Source organism: Gastrolobium bilobum, unplaced genomic scaffold (assembly GCF_033153095.1).
Source record: "Gastrolobium bilobum isolate Gb01-03AN ecotype WA unplaced genomic scaffold, APGP_CSIRO_Gbil_v1 utg60954, whole genome shotgun sequence".
In the NCBI taxonomy this organism is placed as follows: domain Eukaryota; kingdom Viridiplantae; phylum Streptophyta; class Magnoliopsida; order Fabales; family Fabaceae; genus Gastrolobium; species Gastrolobium bilobum.
In genome coordinates, this window is record NW_026897953.1 from 1,766 (window position 1) to 26,203 (window position 24,438).

The following is a 24,438-nucleotide window of genomic DNA, read 5'->3' on the forward strand; positions in this document are numbered from 1 at the left end:
AACTGCTCTGATACCATAAATGTAACATCCCCGTCTCGAGCCGGTTCAATTAACATACATATGATAAAACAGAAAACAGCGGAAGACTTAACTTATGAAAATATGAGCTAACTTTTTCTTTTTCTAACTTAATTCTTTCTCGGCGTAAACGAAAATCGGGCAGAGTTTCCTCTATAAATCAGACAACTGGAGATTTTCCAATCCCACTCAGAAGCATTTCCTGATAAACAGTTTATACAACATATCAATTCAGAAATACCAGATATCCAAATATAATCGAATACCCATACATGGGCGCATGCATAACATGGCTCCGTGCCACTAAATCTAACAGCATGCCATCAAAACATAAACCTATCTGAATACTACATCATCATATAACGTTCCTGAATACTCAAATGTACATGCATGAAACTGACAGACATGTACAAAACATATACATGCCATATACAAAATAAAGGATCAATATCATGATCCATCAAATGCGAAAATACTAAAATACATCAAACACTCCAAAAAGGTAGCAGCCTACAGCCACTCAAAATCCGGTCTGTCAACTGCCTCAGCCACGTGTCGTGTCCCTGCCTAGTGAGGACTCACCGGAAATCTGGGCACCTGAAAATGTGTCCCCAAAGAGGGGTGAGATTACAAATCTCAATAAGCTCCAGGTTTATAGAGAATTCTCCATACCCCTGGCTCACTCCTGCATGAAAGTCAGATACAGAGTATACAAATACAACATATAACAGATATCATAACAGAACAGAGCATATATCCATATCATATCAAAGATGTGCGCCGTCATTCCCAAGGGAGGACCCCAAGCGGAAATCAACGCACGTGTTCCCGAGGGAGGACCCCAAAGCGGAACCAGACATATCAGAGGAGTACACCATCAGTCCCGAGGGAGGACCCCAAAGCGGACGTCCGGGTACTATACAATCAATGGCCAGAGATTGTTACAGAAATCAAATTACAGAAGTCATATCAGAGCAAAACATATCATGTTATCAAATAACTCTATATGAATGCATCTATACAAAGCATCTAAATCACAGTCATACAGTCCAACCATAGTTCACTAACCATGGTGGAGCACTCAAGCAGGAAAAGACTCCTTAAACATAGAGCTTACCTCTTGAAGCTTTACCAATACGCTTACTTGTGGAACAAGTTACTTTTATCGCTTCAAGAGATTTCCGATCCTTCTCAATCCCTAGGCACACCTAGAGAATAATTTACAATGCATCAATAAAATGATGCAATACCATAATTATTTCATAAGCATACATTTTATCGCTTATTTTCCTTTCTTTGCATTTTTGCCAATCCTATGCCAATACACAAGTCTAGACCTCATTATAACCGTTGGTGTTCTTTAATTTAATCAACCATTCCCTTAGGAATTTTCAACATATATCGTGCTATTTTTCTTCAAAACTCATCACCTTTATACAATTTATTACAACACATTTTATTTAAAATAAAATGTACAAAATATATCCCTAACTACCCTATAGGTCGAACACTACAAGGACATAGGCAAAGGTTCTTTTTCTTCACTTACATGTAACTTACACAAACAAATACATGTTTTCATAAGGTTCCAACTTAATTTTTGGAGCATAAAGTCCCTCCAAAGCCCCACAAGGCCTAAACCTAAGGGCATATTTCATATAATTGTTCCCACTTTGGCATTCTCACTAATTTATCAAATTTCCACTTAATTCCTACACATTAAACCTTCCTAATACTTAAGATAAAATTGTGCACAACATCCTACTCTTCACCTATGATGGCCGAACATGTAGAGGAAAGCATAGCATTTTTTTCTAATTTTTTTACACACACACAAATGCTTATTTTCATTTCTTAAATCCAAAACATCAAAGATTCATCATTAAATCAAAGTTTAATACACAATGCTTTCCTACTAAAACATGCTCATAACTTTTATAACTTAAATCATCAAAATAATACCATGGAAATAGAGGTTTGTTACCTCAAATCAACTACCCAAAGCCTAGAAGACCTACACCAAGAGAATCTCCATCAAAAACTTCATTTTGCCCTCTTGATGAATAGTGCACGAATTTGGGATGACAAATATCTCCCTCCACAAACGAAATCAGCTCAAATGGAGGGTTGGAATAGCTTCCTTGGATGATTTCCTATGAGATTGGTATAATGGGTGAAAGATTTGGTTGCTTAATCATGGAGAAATCAAAGAAAAACAAAAATAAACCCTAAGCTTCCTTTTGCCATGGCTGTCACGGGTGGGGAAGGGAAAAAGGAGAGAGAAAGTGTAAGGGAATAGTGAATTTAAGTGACTTAGGGGTTTTTAAGCACATGTGGCTTTTTAACCGGTTGTTTTTCTATTGCGTATTTTAACTTAACGGACCCGGAACTCACTTATATCTACGGAAATATTTTTATTTTTCTAAAATCATTTACATTAATTTTAATTTGTTACTAAACAATATTCATAATTCACAGTATGGTTTTTGCACCGTTTTAACGAAATGCACTGTGAATCACTAACTGTACTTCGCTCACTTCTGAACTTAACTTATAAACTTATCATTTTCTTGGGCCTATTTTGACTTGCTTGGCATATATTGGACTTTCTTATTCTTATTTCATCAATTATTTATTTCTGGACTCTACCGGTTGCTTAAACAGCAGTACAAAATACCCGGTAGAAACACTATTCACGAGATTTTCACGGAAAGTGCCAGACTATACAATTTTTCGTTCTGAACTCATATTTGTCGTCAGAATTATCAAATTCTGTCTCTAAAATTATTTTGCTCTTTTTAAGCTCTACCGGTTAATTCACAAAACTGTAAATTCTCCGGCAGAACGCACTGTTCATAACATAGTCATGATTACAGTCAAAATACTCGAAATCGCTCACTGAATCTCATTATGGCATTTAAATCCTTAAATTAAATCTCTAACTAAGATTTACCAGTTAGGGTCATTATACACCACATCCCGGATCCAATGATACCTCACATCAATATGCTTAGTGCAGGAGTGATAGGTTGAATTCTTCGCAAGATGGATTGCGCTTTGATTGTCACAACCCAGCTCGTGCTTGTCTTGATCATGGCCGAGTTCCATGAGGAACTTCTTCATCCACATCATTTCTTTGCTTGCCTCAGTAGCGGCAATGTACTCAGCCTCAGTTGTCGATAGTGCAACACATTTCTGAAGTCTTGATTGCCAAGAGACAGCTCCTCTGGCAAATCTCATCAAATATCCTGTAGTCGACTTCCTCGAGTCGGCGTCTCCCCCTAAATCAGAATCCGAGTAGCCTTGCAACTCGGCTTTTCCTTCTCCAAATCGGAGACATAAGTTGGTCGTACCTCGGAGGTACTTGAAGATCCACTTCACTGCTTCCCAGTGCTCTTTGCCGGGGTTTGACAAATACCGGCTTACCATTCCAACAGCATACGCCAAGTCGGGTATAGTGCAAACCATTGCATACATTAAGCTTCCGACAGCGGATTGGTAAGGGACCTTCATCATCTCATCTTTGTCTTCATCAGATCTCGGACATTGCTTCTGGTTCAGCTTTATGTGTCCGGCTAGGGGGGTGCTCACTGTTTTGGCTTTGTCCATGCTAAATCTCTTCAAAATCTTCTCAATATATTTCTCTTGACTCAGCCACAGTAGCTTCTTCTGTCTATCTCGGATGATCTTGATTCTGAGAATCTGCTTTGCAGGGTCGAGGTCCTTCATTGCGAAGGACGAGCTCAACGCCTTTTTCAGGGCGGCTATCCTCGATTTGTCTTTCCCTACTATAAGCATGTCGTCAACATATAACAACAAGATCAAAAAATCTCCAGCCTCATACCTCTTCACAGATACGCAGTGGTCAGCTTCTGTCTTCCCAAACTTATGATCAGTCATGAATGATTCAAACTTCTTGTACCACTGCCGAGGTGCTTGCTTCAAGCCATAGAGACTCTTCTTCAACCGACATACCAAGTTTTCTTGGTCTGGAGCTTGGAACCCTTCAGGTTGCTCCATATATATCTCTTCTTCTAAATCACCGTGAAGAAATGCTGTCTTCACGTCCATTTGTTCTACCTCGAGGTCCATCGAAGCCGCCATGGCTAACACGGTTCAGACCGAGGTCATTTTCACCACAGGAGAAAAATCTCCTCAAAATCAACTCCTTTCTTCTGATTGCAGCCTTTCACTACAATCCGGGTTTTGTATCTCGGCTTTTGCCCGTTCTCTTCATTCTTAATCTTGTAGACCCATTTATTCTTCAGAGCTCGTCTTCCTTCAGGCAACTCGGTCAGCTCATAAGTCTGATTCTCATGCAGAGACTTCATCTCATCTTGCATTGCCTTTTCCCTTTCTTCTTTCTCTGAGCTCATCACAGCCTCATCATAACTCTGAGGCTCACCGTCTTCAGCAACAACGGTGTATTCATCAGATGGGTATCTTGTAGAGGGTCTTCTTTCTCGAGTTGGATATCTCGGCTGTTCTTCAGCTTGAGAACCCGGTTCATCATTCTCATCCCGGATCTCATCATCAACTCGGACCTCAGTGTCTTGGTCATCTGATCATCATTTTCTTCATTTTCTTGATTTTCTCCCCCTGCTTCAACTCGGACAGGAGGGATGGGTTCTTCACGTTTGACAGTAACCCGGACTTTGGGCTTCGAGATGTCATGAATGTTCTCATGCTCATGAAAGATCACATCTCGGCTTCTCACGATCTTCTTATTGATTGGATTCCAAAGTCGGAACCCGAACTCACATCTCGGCGAACCAAGATAAATGCATTCTTTAGTCTTTGCATCAAGTTTGGCCCTTTAATCTTTAGGGATATGCACGAAAGCTCGGCATCCAAACACTTTCAGTTGATTATAGGCCGCTTTCCGACCTGTCCAGACTTCTTCTGGAATTTCTCCTTCAAGTGGCCGTGATGGTGAGAGGTTGATCAAGTCAACAGCTGTTTTGACGGCTTCTCCCCAGAATGATTTCGGCAATCCGACATTGGATAACATGCTTCAAACCTTCTCTTCAATAGTTCTGTTCATCCGCTCAGCCAGTCCATTCAGCTGAGGTGTCTTGGGGGGCGTCTTCTCAAGTCGAATCTCGACCGCTCTGCAGTATGCATCAAATGGGACGCAATACTCACCACCATTATCAGATCGGACCACCTTCAATTTCTTGTCAGTCTCCCTTTCAACCATAGCATGGAATTCTTTAAAGGATTGGAGTACCTGGTCTTTAGACTTCAACAAAAATACCCACACTTTGCGGGAATGATCATCAATAAATGAAACAAAGTACTGAGCTCCTCCAAGGGATCTTTCCGACATGGAGCAGACATCAGTATGGACGAGGTCAAGAATATACCTGCGTCGTCTAGGTTGATCCGGTCTCACAAAAGAAACTCGGTGCTGCTTTCCAGCTAGGCAATGCGTGCAACTCTCCAACGCTTGGCCTTTCAACCCGGTCAGTAATCCTTTCTTGTTCAGGATCTGTAGCCCTTTCTCGCTCATGTGGCCGAGGCGCTTGTGCCATAGCTCCAAGCTAGGTTCATCTCGAACAGAATTGGCTTCTCCGCCATTGATCTTTCCTTGCATCACGTACAAGGAGCCTTCCTTCTTACCTCGGGCCACGACCAAGTTTCCCTTGGCCAGCTTCCATCTAACACTACCGAAGTAGTTCACTAACCCGGCATCATCAAGTTTGCCTACCGAGATTAGGTTCAAACGCATGTCAGGAACATGCCTCACATCCTTCAACACAAGTCGGCACCCGACATCCGTGGTCAGAGTTACATCACCGACACCAACAATCTTGCTGGTCACTTGATTTCCCATCTTCACGACTCCAAAATCACCACCTCGATAAGAGGAGAAAAAACCTTTGTGTGGAGAAACGTGGAAGGAGGCACCAGAGTCAACAATCCAGGTATGCAACATTCAAATAATTATCCTCACCAAGGAGGAATATCTCAGCATCCGGGTTGGCAGCCACCGCAATGGTGCTCTTGTCTTCCCTCTTCTTGGGAATAATCTGATCCGGCTTCACAGAGCCGTTCTTCTCATCATTTTGTAGGGTCCAGCAGTCTGGCTTCTTATGGCCTGTCTTTCCACAGTAAAAGCACCTCAACTCATATTTCGGCTTTGACCGACCTCTGGACTTGTCTCGTCTGTCACGACCTCTACCCTGGCTTTTGCTTCTACCCCGGGAGTCGGATTTCCCTTTGTTCTCAGCAACGTTGGCCTCAGACGTACTCGAAGTACCTCGTTCTCTTCTCCTGGATTCTTCGCCAAGGAGGCTGTCTGTCACGACATCTATCTTCAATTTTCCATCTGGAATCGAGTTATTCAGGGTCACCACCACAGTATCCCAGCTTTCTGGCAGCGAGCTCAACAGCAGCAATGCCTGCAATTCTTCATCAATTTTCATATCAGCCTTTGACAGCTGATTCACAATACCTTTGTAGGTGTTGAGGTGTTCAATCATGCTCATGCCGTCATTGTATTCCAGCTTCACAAGTCGGCGAACCAGATGTGCTTTGTTCCTGGGAGTCTTCTTCTGAATCATGGACTCCAGCTTCGTTCACAACTCATACGCGTTCGTGAATTCGGACACGTCCTCAAAGAGGCTTTTATCAATATATTTCCTGATCGTGGCTACCGCCTTCCGACTCAGGATCTCCTACTCCTTATCAGTTTTGCCTGCCGGTCTCTCATCAAGGATAATGGGCTCATGTAAATCTTTGCAGTAGAGATGATCTTCCATCATCGGTCTCCAATAAGTGAAGTTGTCTGCGGTCAACTTGAACATATCTCCATCATGAGTTATGCCACCGGTCTCCATCTCGTCTCCCTCAGAACCCGTCGAACTCGGGCTCTGATACCACTGTTGGGAAAAATGGTTCCCTCAAGCTCGGCTAAGCAGCCTTTGTGCGAAAGTCAATCAACAAGATCCTGATCTCGGATCTCGGCAATACCTCGGCCTGAACTTCACCAGGTCCCCCCAACTGTATTGGCCCATACCAGCACAGTCTCTGGAATCCCTCTTTTTTGGGTGTTGATTCGATTCATTCATGCACCCCCGTCGCTGGAAGCCTGCCAGGAGTCGTTCCTTGTCCATGCCCTTTCGCACCGGCGATCACTGCCCGCCCTCGTCAGCGCCCGGGATGTTACAAATACCACCTCCCTTTGGTGGTATTCTTGGACGGCATTTTGAAAAAAAAAATTGTACACAAACAAAATCTCGAAAAAATCATATTCCAATAATTTTTTTTCAGAAACTTTATACCAAACGTGAGGAAATAAAATTATCACTATTACTTTTCTAGGAATCTCAAAAAATTCCTCTTCCCAAACACTCGTAAGTATGTGCTCTCTAAGGAAGATGACTCTTTAATTGGAACTCAACCCTGGACTTTAAGATTATTTTAATATTTTTCATTTATTTTTAAATAATAAATATTTAAAGAATAATAAAAATTTTAATTGCGTATTTTATTTATTTATAATTAACACTTTTTAAAAAATCATTAAGCTTAAATGAATTTTAAATGTATCATTATCCATAATTAAATTATTTTAATTCTGCTTTTTATTATAATTGTACAAAAAATGTAGAAATTAATTAAAAAAATATAAACTATATATAAATAAAATTAATGTGTAAATAAAAAATATTAAAATAATAAAAAATATCAATATATTATTCTGTATATTTTTTAATGGAAAATAAACAGCACATAATATAAAAGATATTATAATAAAATTTATATTGTTTTATACACTTATCCGTATGAAATAACATTATATCAACTACTCATTATAATAAGGATCTAGACCCTCTTATGTTAAAAAAATGATATGATCATATGGAGAATAATAATCATTGATTCATTCTGTATAATTGTGATCTTACCATATCATTCTTTTTTTTTTTTTTTACATGAGAAGATCTGTTTCCTATAATAGATAGAACAAAAAAGTTATGATATAGCCTCAATCTATGAAGCATCGACACTTCAAAATTCCTGACGTGTTGTGTCCGACACTTCCCGACACTCACTGACACTCCCACACTTTCTGACACTCCAATACTCATTGCAAAGACTCAAAAAAGGTTCAAAGGTTACGTTGCGTTCCATTTTGAGTTCCAACTATTAGATTCCTTGGATTAAGATTACTATTTTATTGAGTTTAATATAAACATTTGAGATATCTTATGTTTTTTTGCAAAAATGATGTGTATTATTAGTTTATCTTTATTTTTTGTTAAATTATTGAATATTAAATATAATATACACTACATATATTAAAAAATTATATAATATCAAAACGTGTCTTAACGTGTCGAAATTTAACATTTTTTAGAATTAACGTGTCGGAGTGTCGTGTCGTATCTCGTGTTCCGTGTCGGTGTCGATGCAACGTAGGCCTCAATTATTTATCCCATCTTATTCTCGTCATTTTTTTTTTTTTTTTGGAAAATACAGGGAAGTATTTCAAAAGTTATCTTATTCTCGTCATGATCATATATATATATATATATATATATATATATATATATATATATATATATATATATCTCAATGTGCATATATAAGAGCCGAAGTTATTAAGATAATAAATCAGATTCATACTAATTAATGAACTTAGCCAATAAGAACGTACCGTAAAAAACGGTTCACACATGGGAAAAAGAAAGTTCCTGTTGTTCTTTTACAAGTTGTTAGTTTGCTCTTTGAAACATACATCAACTGTCAAACAGAAACAATGACAGCGTATGTAACCCTCAATTATAGTACTGAATGATTTCTAGAAAACAATTATTAAAGAAAAGAATTGCTCTTTAAGCCAATGGCTCATATAGTACTTTTGATCCTGCATTTCAAAATAATTTTCAACTTAGAAATTTTACTTTTTTATTTCAAATCATTTGTCATATTAAAATATCAATAAGACATTAGTTATATATTTTTCTTTTTAATTTTTTTGCACCAATTCATCAATTATCCAATTAATCCAGTCGAATTAAACAAAATCACTAATTAAACTACAATAAGCCCCATCAGATAATATACATGCTTGATGGTTAATTGTTTTATTTTAATTTTATTATTATCTCTAGATATTACTACCAAGTTAAAATTAAGAATATGTAATCCAAGAGTTATTGGTCTAGTGATGTCTTAGCTAGATCCTAAGATAAATTCACTTGTTGAGATCAGTAGTAACTACATAGGGTGGATAGGCTCAATCTCGAAATCAGATTAATAGCATGTTAGAGTTTTGGACACTTATTGATATCTTAACAAAATTATAAAAATTCCTATTTACTTTAAAACGGAATAAATAATTAATAACGAAGTGTAAAATTAAAAAAAATTTATACAAATGGTTTTAATTATTCTAGAAAGTGAACCACAAAAAAAAAAAAAAAAATCTTGAAAGGGATGACAACGAAGAATCAAAGGAAACAAGAGGAAAAATCGAATGCTAAATTTGGCAATATGTAAATTGACTAAGTCATTCTCTCTAATACCATGCATCTATTGCATCAAATTTTGTCCTTACTATAAATACGTAAACAAAGAAGTCCTCTTTCTCTACAATACAACTCTCTCTCTCTCTTACTAGTTAGTTAGGAAGCAATACAAAAGGGAAAGAAAAAGATCAATGGCGACATTAATCGACTTCGACATGGCTTCAGAAACAGGAAGAGAATCGTTTGCAAGGGCTTCGAATGCAGAATGGGTAGAGGAAGATGAAGAGGAGCTTCAAATGGCTGCACTTCTAAGGTTGCCTACGATGAAACGTGTCAACCTTGCATTGGTTAGAAAACCATCTTCGGATCAGAGTAACAAAGGTTCTTCTTCTGGGGAGGGGAAGAAGAAGAAAATGGAAACGGTTGATGTTAGAAAGTTGAATCGTTTTCACCGTGAACGCCTCGTTGACGAAGCTTTCGCTACCAATGAACAAGATAATTACAAGCTCCTTTCTGCCATCAAGGAACGTTTCAATAGGTAAGAAAACCTTTTAATTTATTTCCATGCATGTTTTTTTTTTCATATATCTACACTTATTTTCTTTATGAATATGCTGATTTTTTTTTATTATTATTATTGTGAGAATGAAAAACATTGGTTCTTTATATATACATATGAGAATAAGATCCTTTGCTACAGTGTCAAACAAAAAGTTTGAAACAAAAAATTTGATATATTATATCAGAGTCGTTAGATCAAGGCAATTAATGACTTTCAGATAATGTTTCAAATTTTTTGTTTAACACCAATGTCGTCAAATGATCATGTCTCATATATACATATATGAGTAGAGTTATATTGACAAACTTTATTTTTACAAACTTACAAATTACATTATGTCTGACCGGTAACACTCTACTCAAGAGTGTATTACCGGTTATACATAGTGTAGTTTGTAAACAAAAAGTTTGTAAATATAACCCTGACCGGTAGCACTCTACTCAAGAGTGTATTATCGGTTAGACATAATGTAGTTTGTAAACAAAAAGTTTATAAATATAACCTGACCATATATATATATATATATATATATGGGACATGATATTTTTACACTGGTGTAAGAGTTAGAAGTCTTACACTCAATATTGACCATTGATCCACTTGTATCCAATGACTCACCTTACTAAAAAATTTGAGCCCTTAGATATAAGTGAGATTAACGGATAAGATTAACAGTGTAACTTACACTGGTGTAAAATGATTTTGACCCTATATATATATAAGGGCTCAAATTTTTTAGTAAGGTGAGCCATTGGATACAAGTGAATCAATGGTCAAGATTGAGTGTAAGACTTCTAACTCTTACACCGATATAAAAATATCTTGCTTCATATATATATATATATATATATATATATATATATATATATATATGATTCAACTCGTCTAGAGTTTACATTAAGGGAGAAGATGGTCAAACAGAAATTACGCATGAGAGGAGAAAAAATAGCCGAGAAAGAACAGGAAACAAAAAATGAATGGTTATGATCTAATTATGTAAAATCTGTGAGAAGTTTTTGTGTCCATATATTATTACTCTTACACTAATTTTACACTAAGGTGGTTTTTATCTCTAACACTGTATGCTAGTTCGCGTCATAATAGTAATAAAAGTATTATAACTAGCACATGACTTTAGCTAAGCGGTAAATATAACACATATTTATCATCACGTTACAAAAACAATTCCGATTTAATCCTGAATGGATGCGGTTCAACCAACGGTTCGGCAGTTTCATATAGATTCTTATGCACAACTGGTTGAATGACTGGACCGGACCGATTGATAGTTTGGTTAACAATTTAAAACTGACTGGTTCAGTCCAGTTTAATCAATACTTCTATGATATGTTGATAGCTAATGACAAAAATATGGATCACCTAAATATCGATCAACTGACGGAGAGTTATTACGGATTAATCAGTAATCGAGAGTTTAAATTCGAAATATGCAATTATGTTAAAAATTTGTCACCCCATTAAAGGTTGGGTACCGATTGGTTTATAGTTTATACTAATTTTTTTTTGGAAAAAATATGTGTTATTTTAAAGGATAGAAGGTTGTGTTATTTTAAGTGAGATAAAGCATGTGGGAGAGAATGGACAAAAAAATAAATAAAGATGTGGATCTCACATCTTTGTGAAAATGAAATGACACGAGTTATGTCATTTAAAAGGACAAACACTTTTCTCATTTTTTCCAAAAATAATTATACACACCTATTATATATGACTAGTCAGTCAGGTATGTTAATAAAACTTCTATTAAAAGCTTTGGTTAAAATTAACATTTTTCACCTAAATATTATTGGGTAGCACAAGCGGTAATGGTTTGCGTTTCTTAAGAAAAGGAGTTAGAGTTTAATTTTAGAAATAATAATAATGATAATAATAATAATAACTATTATTATCATTATTATTATTCTTATTATTATTATGGGTAATTTTTTTACAGTCAATGTAGATAAGTTAACTAGCTACATTGAGTCCAAAAAGACGTTATTTTAAAGTAAAAATCAAGTCATTTTTGTAATTATAATTTATTTCAATGTTATATTAGTCTTTTTCATTATAATTTTTTGATTTTTTAACTCAAAATAATAACATTATTTTGAGAGTTAATGTAAATAACTTATCTACATTCACTATAAAAATATTAAAGCCTATTATTATTGAGAGAAAAGCTTTTACATTGAACTCTCGATTTGAAGGGAGATAAGACTCTGAAGTGGGTTTTGCTCACTAATAACGTTTATATGATTCCCTTAGATCCTTTCAGCAAAACATGTGAAAAGAATTAACATTTTCCTACATTGATGCTTGTTATAATATTATGAAAGGGACCTATATGTGATTAATTTGCACCTGATATTTATTTATTTTTGGTGTGGTTGAATGCAAAAGGGCTGGAATGGAGGTGCCAAGTATCGAAGTGAGATACAAAAACTTGACAATTGGAGCTGAAATTCAGTTAGGTTCAAGAGCTCTGCCAACTTTGCTCAATTGGACACGAGACGGCCTTGAGGTTCATACCTTATAATATAATCCTACATCATTGATCAAATAATTTTTTAGTAAAAATATTAGGTTACATTAGTTCAACAATAATGTCCGTACTTAATTTTACAGCTCATTTAAAAATAATACTTGTTTTTAATTCCTAAATCTAAGAATTTTTTTATGACAAATGTATGGATTTTTTTTATTTAGAAGTGAAACTTAATATTTTTTTTCTTATATTTTGAATTTTATTATCTTTATGTCTACATATATGTAGACTCACAAAATAATATGATAATAATTAACTTGATAGAATAGTTTTTTGGGTAAAAAAAATCAAATTTTCTTCTTTTATCTTTATCTTTATCTTATTGCATACGGTCCACTTTGGCATAGATAAGTGGCTTTACAAGTCTAAGTGCATGTTGTATCTTTTTATTTTTAAGCTAGAAGCTACTTATTAGTATAAGCTAAGATAAACAGATTTTGAAAAAGCTTTTATAATGAAAAGCTTTTTTTTATAATAAAAAAAAAGTTGAAAATTAAAAGCTCCTAGGAGGAGCTTTTTTTTAAGCTCTTATTTGTTTTTCTTGAATTGTGTGTTTTTTTTAAAATGAAGAGTAATAAAGATAGAGAGAGATAATTTTATTAAAATATGTGCTTTTAAGTAATTTTTAAGCTAAATTTTTTATGTAATTTCTAAACAGCTTTTAGTTTCTTTTTTAAAGTTTTTTTTTTACTTTAGCTTATAAGTAGTTTATAGCTTAAAAATAAGAAGATCCAAACAGGCTTTAAGATTGACAATAAAGCTAAGTGTAAATTTAAAATATTTACATTTTTGTAAATGTCTAAATGGTCATACATGAGATTTTGGTTGGCTTCTTCTGTCTTTTGCTTCTTCTTTTGTCTCCTACAATAGTCCTATGTATCAAAAAATAGATTCATGATAATAACATGAAAAATAATGAAATTATGAATATTTAAAACAAATTTATAAATTGAGTATTTACCTAATGTATCATAAAGATTGTTGTGAATAGTTACAATGCAAACTGATTCATATCCACGGTGGTGGTGGCATGCAGGGTTTTGTAACGAGCTTGGGAATAGGTCGACCTAAAAGACATTCTTTGACCATCTTGAATAATATTAGTGGTGTTATCAAACCTGGGAGGTACGTAATGTTTTTTCCTCTGTTTTTTTAATTTATTTACTTATTTTATTTTATATTTTTATTGATGGAAGCCCTCACTTCAAGCAATGGAAATATATACTAATTACCTAGCTCCTGCTCATATGCATTGGAATAAAACAACGAAGTGCTTAAATTTAGCCAAACATCTTGCAACGGAATAGTGAATTGAATAAAAAAATTTAACTATTAAAATAAGGGTACGATTATACTTACTATTATTTTAAGCTTATTATTTTTACTATTTGATTGATTATCGTTGGATCAATTTGAAATCAACGATTAAAAAAAATAAAAATTAACTACTATTGATTTCAAATTGACTCAATAGTAACGAATCAAATAGTAAGAGTGATAAGATTAAAATGGTCTTAAAATAATAAATGAAACATGTACTATTTTAATGTGTAAAGTATACAATTGAAAGAAGGGATCTTTGATAGAGAAATTCGACACTATCATATATATGTTTTTGTGTTGTAATGAGTATCCAACTTGACGTTAACTGTTGTTGAGTAGGATGACATTGCTGTTAGGACCTCCAGGATCGGGCAAAACTACCTTACTTTTGGCTCTTGCGGGAAAACTTGATGGCAGCCTCAAGGTAGTATATATGTATTTATACAAGGGGAACCATCCGTTAACAAATTTTATTTTACAAATTTTTACAAATTACATTATGTACTCCGAGAGAACATAGTGTAACCTAGAGTTCTCCCGGAGTACATAGTGTAGTTTGTAAGAATTTGAAAATAAAAAGTTTGTAAATATAACTCTTCCTATTATAATATAGCAATTCTTGTTTTATCATCATAGAAAATAATTTTATAATTATATATCTTTAAATCTAATAAACTTTTGTGTTAGGGATCGTGTTACAAAAATATAATATAAAACTATTAATATAACATTCACCTACCTTAAATTTTTAGGTGAAATTAATTTTATATATAATTTTTTAATTTATAAAGTATTAAAGTTATATATATATATATATATATATATATTGGTTCTTTGAAATAAATTTTAAACTATTATATAGTTTAACCTTATTTAGTCAACATTTTGAATACAAATAACTTTATATTTTTATTATTATATTTATCTTTTACTTTATATTGTGGCATTAAAATTTTGGGTTCAATTTGATCCAGATTTTACAGTGTTAGCAAATCATATAATACCACCTATTTAAAAAGCAGTTAATTTTTTTCTTGGAAATAAAAAACTTGATTTATGTAATATGTAGTTTCTTTCTTTTTTATGATATAGAGAGTTTCTTGACTACTAAATTCTAAAATATTTCAACTTAAAACTCAATATGTAATTTAATGGTTTTGTTTCCAAGCTTTCTCTTATACTTGGATATAAAGATTGTACAATTTAATTTGCAATTATGTTATTTACACACAAATTCCATTGTACATTATTTTTATTTGTTTTTGACACTAAAAAAAATTTCAATTTTTTTTTGGGTGATAAAATAAGAGAATACAAGTTTCAACAAAAAAAGTTCTTATATCTCTCTAGTTTTGTAAACGTCAAGATCTAATTTAATAATAGTTTTAATCTAACAATATAAATGATTATGCAATACACATGTTATTTTCTTATTGGATCAATGTAGTTTAAGAATCTCTCAATTTCAACACACTAGTTAATTTTTTCTTAATTAGTATGAGTTCAATTCTTGAGAATTCCAGTTATCAATTGCATGTTAGCACAACAAGAATTCTGATACGTCATAGCATTCTTCAAAATTTCATTCTCATCTTAAAATTAAATTACACACTTTGTTTCTATAAATTACCTTTGCAGAGAAGTGGTAGCATAACATACAATGGCCATGAACAAAACGAGTTTTGTATTCAAAGGGCTTCTGCATACACTAGCCAAACTGATAATCACATAGCAGAATTGACAGTGAGAGAAACTTTTGATTTTGCAAATAGATGTCAAGGTTCAAATGATGGAGGTATATTAGCTCTTTACAATGTACAATTTTATTTTATTTTTTTAATTTCATTTTCACAATTCAATTACTTAATTTCCTTGTCTAATTTTATAAACAGGGTATGTGAAAAATCTGGAACGCTTAGAGAAGGAAAAAAACATACTTCCAAGTCCAGAAACTGATGCATTTATGAAGGTAGACTAATCTTAAATGTCTGAAAATCATACATACATGCAAGTTCAGGGGTGTTCTAATGTAGTGTGTTTGAAATTGAATTTTACTCCACAGGCAGCATCTGTTGGTGGCAAAAAGCACAGTGTGATGACAGATTATATTTTGAGAGTGCTTGGTCTTGATGTATGTTCAGATACGGTTGTAGGCAATGAAATGATAAGGGGGGTCTCTGGTGGCCAAAAAAAGAGAGTTACAACAGGTGATCTCTCTCCCCTCTATAAAAATTAGTTGCAATTTTCTTTGATATTAGGTTCTTAAGTTACTTAATCTAATTGGGTTACCTCTTTGATGCTGCATACAAAGAGGTTCCAAATCAAACCCTCTATTTATTTTTTCTATATTTGTTTTTTAAGATGAAGTTAATTATTTCTACCTGTAATGCAAAATGTATCCTTACAGAATTTAAAGTAGATATCATTTGTAATTTTGTTGTTGATATCATGGATAACAAATTAAATAGGGTTCGCCTAGATTAGAAGTAAAACTGTTTCTTTATGATTGAAAGATCACGAGTTCGAATTCAGGAAACCGTTTTTTTACAAATATACAAAGTAAGGCTGAGTATAAGCTCACCCTACCTTCGATAGCCTGAGTTTAACGGGGAGTGATTTTTATATATAATAATTGAGAAACTTAGTTCATACATTTGATAGCAAATTCTATGGTAATGATGCTGGCATGTAAGGTTCTAGGAATCCATAATTTTCTAGATAATACAAATTGAATCCATATTTGTTGTAACTGTGTTTATACTAGAAGAATTAAGACATTACAAAAAGTTGAAAAGTTCTAGCAAGCAATGACATGGTTTTGCATTACACTTTTTTTTATTCTCCAGGAGAAATGATTGTTGGACCAAGAAAAGCTCTATTTATGGATGAAATATCAACTGGACTTGATAGCTCAACCACATTCCAGATAGTAAAATGCATAAGAAATTTTGTTCATCAAATGGATGCTACAGTGCTAATGGCTCTTCTTCAGCCCGCACCAGAGACATTTGAGCTCTTTGATGATCTTGTGCTTCTGTCAGATGGGTATGTTGTATATGAAGGCCCCAGAGAAGATGTGCTGGAGTTTTTTGAATCCTTAGGTTTCAAACTTCCATCACGCAAGGGAGTTGCAGATTTTCTTCAAGAGGTATTTTCATAATTTTTATTTATTTATTTTTTATGGTCAAATGATTTCTGAAGTTATTGCTTAACTTGGTATTTTCCTATGTCAGGTGACATCTAAAAAAGATCAAGCTCAATACTGGACTGATTCTTCAAAACCATATAAATTTATTTCAGTTCCAGAGATTGCAGAAGCTTTTAAAAATTCCAAATTTGGAAAGTCTGTAGAATCCATGTGTAATGCTCCCTTTGATAAGTCAAAGAGTCATCCTTCAGCATTGCCCAAAACTAGATTTGCTGTGTCAAAGTGGGATCTCTTTAAGGCTTGCTTGTCACGAGAGTTGACCTTGATCAGCAGGAATAGGTTTCTTTACATTTTTAGGACCTGCCAGGTATATATAAACTTGATTAGATAATGATGCACTTGAACTTGTTTCTGTAAACAGTTTTCAATACTTATGTTGAGATATATAGTCCCATATTGGTTGTATGTGCAACTAATGTGGAGTTTATAAGGCCTTGGACACTCCCACCTCAAAAGCTAGCTCAAAGGGTGGGAGTGCCCAATTGGGCTTGAAGAGTGGACAATGCAACAGACCCAACCTACCTGTGCTAAGAAACGCGACAAGAGAAAGTGGGAAAGTGGGGGGCGGCGAGGTAGGTTGTGTCTGTTGCATTGTCCACTCTTCAAGCCCAATGGGCTCTTGTGTGAGGGGGCGTGTTGAGATATATAGTCCCACATTGGTTGTATGTGCAACTAATGTGGAGTTTATAAGGCCTTGGGCACTCCCACCCTTTGAGCTAGCTTTTGGGATGATGTATCCCAAGGTTCTTAACATGGTATCAGAGCTTTCGAAATCTCACCGCCTCCCATTTTCTTTGTAGTGGGATTTCCACATGTGGGCTCTCGTGTGAGGGGGCGTGTTGAGATATATAGTCCCACATTGGTTGTATGTGCAACTAATGTGGAGTTTATAAGGTCTTGGGCACTCCTACCGTTTAAGCTAGCTTTTGGGGTGGTGACCTCAAGGTTCTTAACAACTTAAATCTTGTACAAGTAGAATTCATGATGTGTTAGGAAGGTTCCATTAATATTTCACAACTTACAAGTAGAGTTCATAAGCATGATGATCATATAAGTATAGAGTTCAAAATAAAGTATCTGTACATAATGAACCCAATAGTCAAAACAACATATAGGCAATGATGGCCAGCAGACAATAAATTTTACGCTATAAAATCTGTACTATATAGATCAATAGAATAACTAATGTACAAACTCTCTTGACACCACTTTCACAGAACACTTGTCAATATATAGGGATGTGTTTTGTGAATTTTTTGATTATTGTTTTACGGCATCTTCTCATAATTTTATAATTAACAATTTTCTCATGTTGTCAAAGGTTGCATTTGTTGGATTTGTCACATGCACGATGTTCCTAGATGCAAGATTTCATCCTAAAGATGAGGCTTATGGAAATCTCTATCAATCTGCACTATTTTTTGGACTGGTGCATATGATGTTTAATGGATATTCTGAGTTATCTCTCATGATATCTCGGCTCCCTGTCTTTTATAAACAAAGAAACAATTTATTTTATCCTGCTTGGACATGGTCTATTTCCACTTGGATTCTCCAAGTACCTTATTCCATTGTTGAATCTATTATATGGACTTGTGTTGTATACTACACTGTTGGATTTGCCCCTGCAGCTGGAAGGTACTTTTCTTTACATCCTTTGTTGTGATTCTTTTCTTTTTTTTCTTTTTCCTTTTCAGGACTCATAGTCTTTGCATTCATTCCAGGTTTTTCCGCTTCATGCTTTTGTTATTCGTGGTGCACCAAATGGCATTAGGTCTCTTCAAGTTTATGGCTTCTCTTGCACGCGATATGGTCCTTGCTAATACATTTGGATCGGCTGCACTGATGATTATATTCTTGCTGGGAGGATTTATTATCCCAAAAGGTAGGCTACATCAAGAACTATTGGATAAAATGCAGATATAATGATATATTGCAGTTAGTAATTTGATTGTTGTTACTCTTTCAGGTATGATTAAGCCATGGTGGATTTGGGGTTACTGGTTGTCACCTCTTACCTATGGACAAAGAGCAATTTCAGTCAATGAATTTACTGCCACAAGATGGATGGAGGTATTTTATGCATGCTAATTAAATTTATGCTTGGTTTTATGTCCTTATTGTAAATAGTTTATGGAAGATTTATGGAATTATGGTAACTTTCTTTTTTAGCATTCTGCTTTTGGGGACACCACAGTTGGTTATAATATTCTCAATGGATTCAATTTACCAACTGATGATTACTGGTATTGGGCTGGTCTTGGAGTTGTAACAGCATACTCATTGCTTTTCAACAACTTGGTCACTGTGGCCTTGAATTATCTGAATCGTAAGTTTTGAACAATTTTCCTCTTTCTTTTTGTTCCCATTTTTAATCAATGGAAGCTCATTTTCTCCAATTAAGGATACCTGTTTTATGCTCCTTTTTTACTTTTGCATGCCAAAGCAATCCGAAAACCACGAGCAATTATTCTTTCTGATGATGAGGACTCACAAAATAGTAAAGATAAAGATAGTAAAGAATCAACAATAAGTTCCAAATCTACTGGTGGGGACAGCCAAGTCAAGGGAATGATTCTTCCTTTTCAACCATTGACAATGACATTCCACAATGTCAATTACTATGTTGATATGCCAAAGGTAAGATAAACACAAAGTAGTGTTAGTTGACTTCTCCATGAACTGTTTCTGAATGAACTGCTTTTCCAGGAGATAAAAAAACAAGGCATAACAGAATCCAGGTTGAGGCTCTTGTCAAATGTGAGTGGAGTTTTCGCGCCCGGTGTCTTAACGGCGTTGATGGGATCAAGTGGAGCTGGAAAGACAACTTTAATGGATGTGCTTGCTGGAAGGAAAACAGGAGGTTATATTGAGGGTGATATTAAAATATCTGGCTACCCAAAAGTTCAACACACATTTGCCAGAATAGCAGGATATGTTGAACAAAATGACATACATTCTCCTCAGGTGACTGTTGAGGAGTCCCTATGGTTTTCTGCATCATTAAGGCTTCCAAAGGAAGTGAGCAAAGAAAAAAAGCATGTAAGTTCCCTTCCTGAGTCATTTTGTGCTCAATTATTTCCCACAGCAATTCACTGATATTGTGACCTTCTCTTCAGGAATTTGTTGAACAAGTAATGAAACTAGTAGAGCTTGATGGTTTAAGAGATGCTTTGGTTGGAATGCCTGGCACTTCTGGCTTATCCACTGAGCAGAGAAAGCGGTTGACAATTGCTGTGGAGCTTGTAGCAAACCCTTCCATAATTTTCATGGATGAACCTACATCAGGACTTGATGCACGTGCAGCAGCCATTGTTATGAGAACTGTTCGCAATACTGTTGATACTGGAAGAACGGTTGTTTGCACCATACATCAACCAAGTATTGATATATTTGAAGCATTTGATGAGGTTAGTTGTTAAATTACTATTTTCTAGTCAATTTACTTCTGTTATAAGTAATGATCAAGTAGTAGCTTATCTCAGAGATTCAAGCTTTCTTTCATCATTCCAGTTGCTTCTTATGAAACGCGGAGGAAGAGTTATATATGGTGGGAAGATTGGTAGGCAATCAGATGTTCTGATAAACTATTTTCAGGTGACATTTCCTTTCAATTATTTCTTTTATATTTTCTTGCATTCCCATTCCCTTACAATACCTTCCATGGAATTTAAGCCAATATCCTTTATTATAAAACCTTCCACCTTTGCTCCTCTCTTTCTTCAATGTCTCTCTTTACTTCTAGGCTTATATGTTTTGAAATCTGTGAATACCAGAATGATATTGTAGAATTCTTTTTATGGTTCTTTGACAGTTGTTTTGGTAAATTGAAACCTCCCACTCTACCTTAAAATTGTTAGGCTTTGCTACAAAAATATTTGAACCTCCATGTTGGAAGCTTTTATTCTCAAATTGATCTTCCTACTTCTAGCTTTTTTAAGAACATGGAGGAGCTATGAACAGATCGAAGTTCAGTATTAGTTTAGGCTATAGAGCATAATCAGCCATGACCTTACTTGTGTGTCCTGAGTTGACCTTATTTAGCATCTCTTATTCCCTAATTTGTTCTAGCCTGAACTGAGTTATTTTCTGAAGGATTTTTTTTTTCTTTTTTTTTTTTTTGAAATTTCTTTCCTATTTGATTGCAGAGTATCAATGAAATCCCCCCAATCCCTAGTGGTTACAATCCAGCTACTTGGATGCTTGAGGTTACCACAGCTGCTGTTGAAGGGAAAATTGGTTCAGACTTTGCAGATCTTTACCAAAATTCTGAACAATTCAGGTGACCTTTATTTATTTTTATGTCAAGGTCTCCCCTAAACTTCCTGTTTGAGGGATTGGATGAGATCAATGAATAATAATAATAATAATAATAATAACAATAACAAAAGATCTTTTATTTTTTTGAGGAAAATAAAAATCATCAGGTTGCAACCTTGTCCATAGAAGATTGTTTCCTTTAGAGATTAATGATTATGTCATATCCTTATCTCAGGGGGGTGGAAACTTCTATTATGCAATATGGAGAACCTCCTGCTGGCTCAGAACCATTGAAGTTTGACACGTTATATTCACAAGGCACATGGTCACAATTTCTCAGGTGTTTATGGAAGCAAAATCTTGTGTACTGGAGAAGTCCACAATATAATGCAATGAGGTTGATATTTACAGTAATAAGCGCTTTGATATTTGGTTCCGTATTTTGGGACATTGGTTCAAAAAGGTATGCATCCTTTATGATCTCATTTGTCACATAAGAAGAAGTATCTTATCAATGAAAATATAGGCATAAGTAGTAATAACCATGTCAATGGATATTCTGCAGGGAATCAACTCAACAAGTGATTGTAATTATGGGTGCACTTTTCTCTGCATGCTTGTTCCTTGGGGTAAATAATGCATCTTCTGTGCAACCCGTTGTTTCAATAGAAAGGACAGTGTTTTATAGAGAGAAAGCAGCTGGAATGTACTCTCCAATTGCATATGCAACAGCACAAGTAGGTGTCACTGTACTGAAAATGATTTTCAATGTCAAATTTCCTGTGCAGATTGCATATCAAGATTACCTAATATGATTTACAGGGGCTGGTGGAGGTTCCATACATTCTTTTTCAGACATTAATATTTGGTGTAATCACATATTTCATGGTCAATTTTGACAGGAATATTGGTAAGATCTCAGCTTTCCATATTGAAATGCTTCCTGGATCATGGATTTGGAATCCACCTAAGGTTTACATCATAGAAACTAGGACTTTTCATTTTTAATTACATTAATCACACCCCATGTAGTTCAAATAGGTAATGGTTAAATAGATAGCTGCCTATAATTAAGAAAAAATTCACTTACACATTTATTTACGCGAAAAAGTATTTCTCCGGTCATCGGAGATAAAGTTATTTCCAGTGAGCTCAAAACGATGTCGTATTGGGTTATAAGATTAAAAAATTATAATGATAAAGACTATTATAACTCTGCAATATATTATAGTTACAAAAAATTTCCGCCCCAAAACAACGTCGTTTTTTGGACTCAACGGAGATAAGAGAAATCCTTTACCCTTTATTTATTTTCTTAAAATTTGTCCCTCTGAAAAACACTAACACGAGACTATGTTTTTTCTTTTTTTCTCCGTCTAATGCAGGAAAGTTTTTTCTGTATCTTATCTTCCTGTTCCTAACATTTACCTACTTCACCTTTTACGGCATGATGGCTGTTGGTGTTACACCTACTCAACATTTAGCAGCTGTTATTTCTTCTGCATTTTATTCTCTATGGAATCTTGTATCAGGTTTTCTTATTCCAAAATCTGTGAGTAAACAGCCCTTATCTATGTACCTTAAAATGTGTCTAAACATTTTTGTTTTAGTCCTAATGCCAATGAGTCTTGCAATGTTTCAGCATATTCCTGCATATTGGATTTGGTTCCATTATCTCTGCCCAGTTGCTTGGACACTACGTGGCATTGTAACATCTCAGCTTGGTGATGTGCAAGACATAATTGTGGGACCTGGATTTAAGGGCACTGTGAAAGAGTATATATCTCTTACTCTTGGATATGATCCCACAATTAATGGTGTCTCAGCAGTGTTGGTGTCAGCAATCGTGCTTATTTGCTTCAACATCCTTTTCTTTGGTTCCTTTGCTGTATCGGTTAAAGTTTTGAATTTCCAAAGGAGATGATTGAAGAATAGAGTTTAATATCAAATAAGCTACTGCTAAACACAATGATTGATGATTCCTACAATGGACAATCTTCATTGTTGCATAGCCATCTTGAAATACATAAAAACTATGGACTGAGGGAACCATCACATGTAGTGCACGTTATGGTGGCTTTCATCTGTGTGTTGACATGTTTCCTCAATGGTGCCATTTGCTCTACGGATTAAATTTTAGCTGTAGTTTGTTTACATTTCACATCAATAACTGTAGAAGATTCAGCTTCTGTTGTTGTTATTCTCCTTATTTCTTCTTCCTTGTTCACTAGGAAGAGATATCAGCAGGGTTCAGGATGTCGAACTTTGTACGAAAAAAATATATGTTGAATTTCAGGATTTATTGCTCTTGTGAAGTTAAATTGTTGATTATTTGATGCTGTATGAATAGTTTGTGTTGAGATATATAAAATACCATTAATGTAGCCTCACCCAACAGCTTAAGCTTTTGGGTTAAATTGGTTCTTTACATGGTTTCAGAGCCTTGTGTCTCAGGTTCGATCCTCACCTCCCCCACTTTCTTTCTTGTGGAATTTCTTTCTTCGCACGGGTAGGTGGGCCTGTGTCCCGGGTTCGATCTTCACCACCCCCACTTTCTTTCTTGTGAAATTTCTTTCTTCGTACGGGTAGGTGGGCCTGTGCATTGTTCACCCTTCAAGCCCAGTGGGCTCTCGTGTGAGAGGGCGTGTTGAGATATATAAAAAATTATTAATGTAACCTCACACAACAGCTTAAGCTTTTGGGTTGAATTGATTCTTGTTTGAATAAAATGCGTTCTGCTAAATTGATTTTAATGCATTTAATACATAATGAAAAATCAGAATACGTGTAATGTTCAATTGATTTATCCAAGAGCTAAGAATAGCATTTCAACAAAACTAAATTTCCAAGAAAGAAAAATATTGTAATCCAAGGATAATTTGTCCCAACTTCATTATTTTTAATGCGCATATTTCAATTTTGTTTGGGAATACTTAAAGTTCCACCCTACGGGATCCGGTCAAGGAGGCCCTAGTAAGGAGCAAACTTTTGGTGCAACGGTGATATATACTACTTCCTTTCAAAATTTGCCACTTGTATA

General features: G+C 34.8%; 1 protein-coding gene across 1 annotated transcript; it reads left to right on the forward strand.

Moving 5' to 3' along the window:
* Positions 1 to 2,263: 2,263 nt before the first annotated feature.
* LOC133311673 (ABC transporter G family member 31-like) lies at positions 2,264 to 23,322 on the forward strand. The gene is made up of 25 exons (XM_061512747.1): positions 2,264 to 2,305; positions 5,136 to 5,160; positions 9,702 to 10,035; positions 12,463 to 12,583; positions 13,644 to 13,732; positions 14,270 to 14,354; positions 15,569 to 15,725; positions 15,823 to 15,899; positions 15,993 to 16,137; positions 16,777 to 17,078; positions 17,164 to 17,445; positions 18,460 to 18,776; positions 18,863 to 19,023; positions 19,108 to 19,211; positions 19,311 to 19,467; positions 19,585 to 19,778; positions 19,848 to 20,180; positions 20,258 to 20,548; positions 20,652 to 20,735; positions 21,287 to 21,420; positions 21,634 to 21,861; positions 21,964 to 22,135; positions 22,221 to 22,308; positions 22,784 to 22,950; positions 23,041 to 23,322. The coding sequence occupies exons 1-25, from the start codon at positions 2,264 to 2,266 to the stop codon at positions 23,320 to 23,322; spliced, it is 4,371 nt and encodes a 1,456-aa protein (XP_061368731.1).
* Positions 23,323 to 24,438: the final 1,116 nt, after the last annotated feature.

Excerpts from the sequence above, each read along its gene's own strand:
- LOC133311673 (XM_061512747.1), top strand. The coding sequence starts at position 2,264 with ATGGCTGTCACGGGTGGGGAAGGGAAAAAGGAGAGAGAAAGT. Across the intron at positions 2,306-5,135 it reads GGAAAAAGGAGAGAGAAAGT|TATGCATCAAATGGGACGCA; the intron begins GTAAGGGAATAG and ends ACCGCTCTGCAG. Across the intron at positions 15,900-15,992 it reads AAACTGATGCATTTATGAAG|GCAGCATCTGTTGGTGGCAA; the intron begins GTAGACTAATCT and ends TTTACTCCACAG.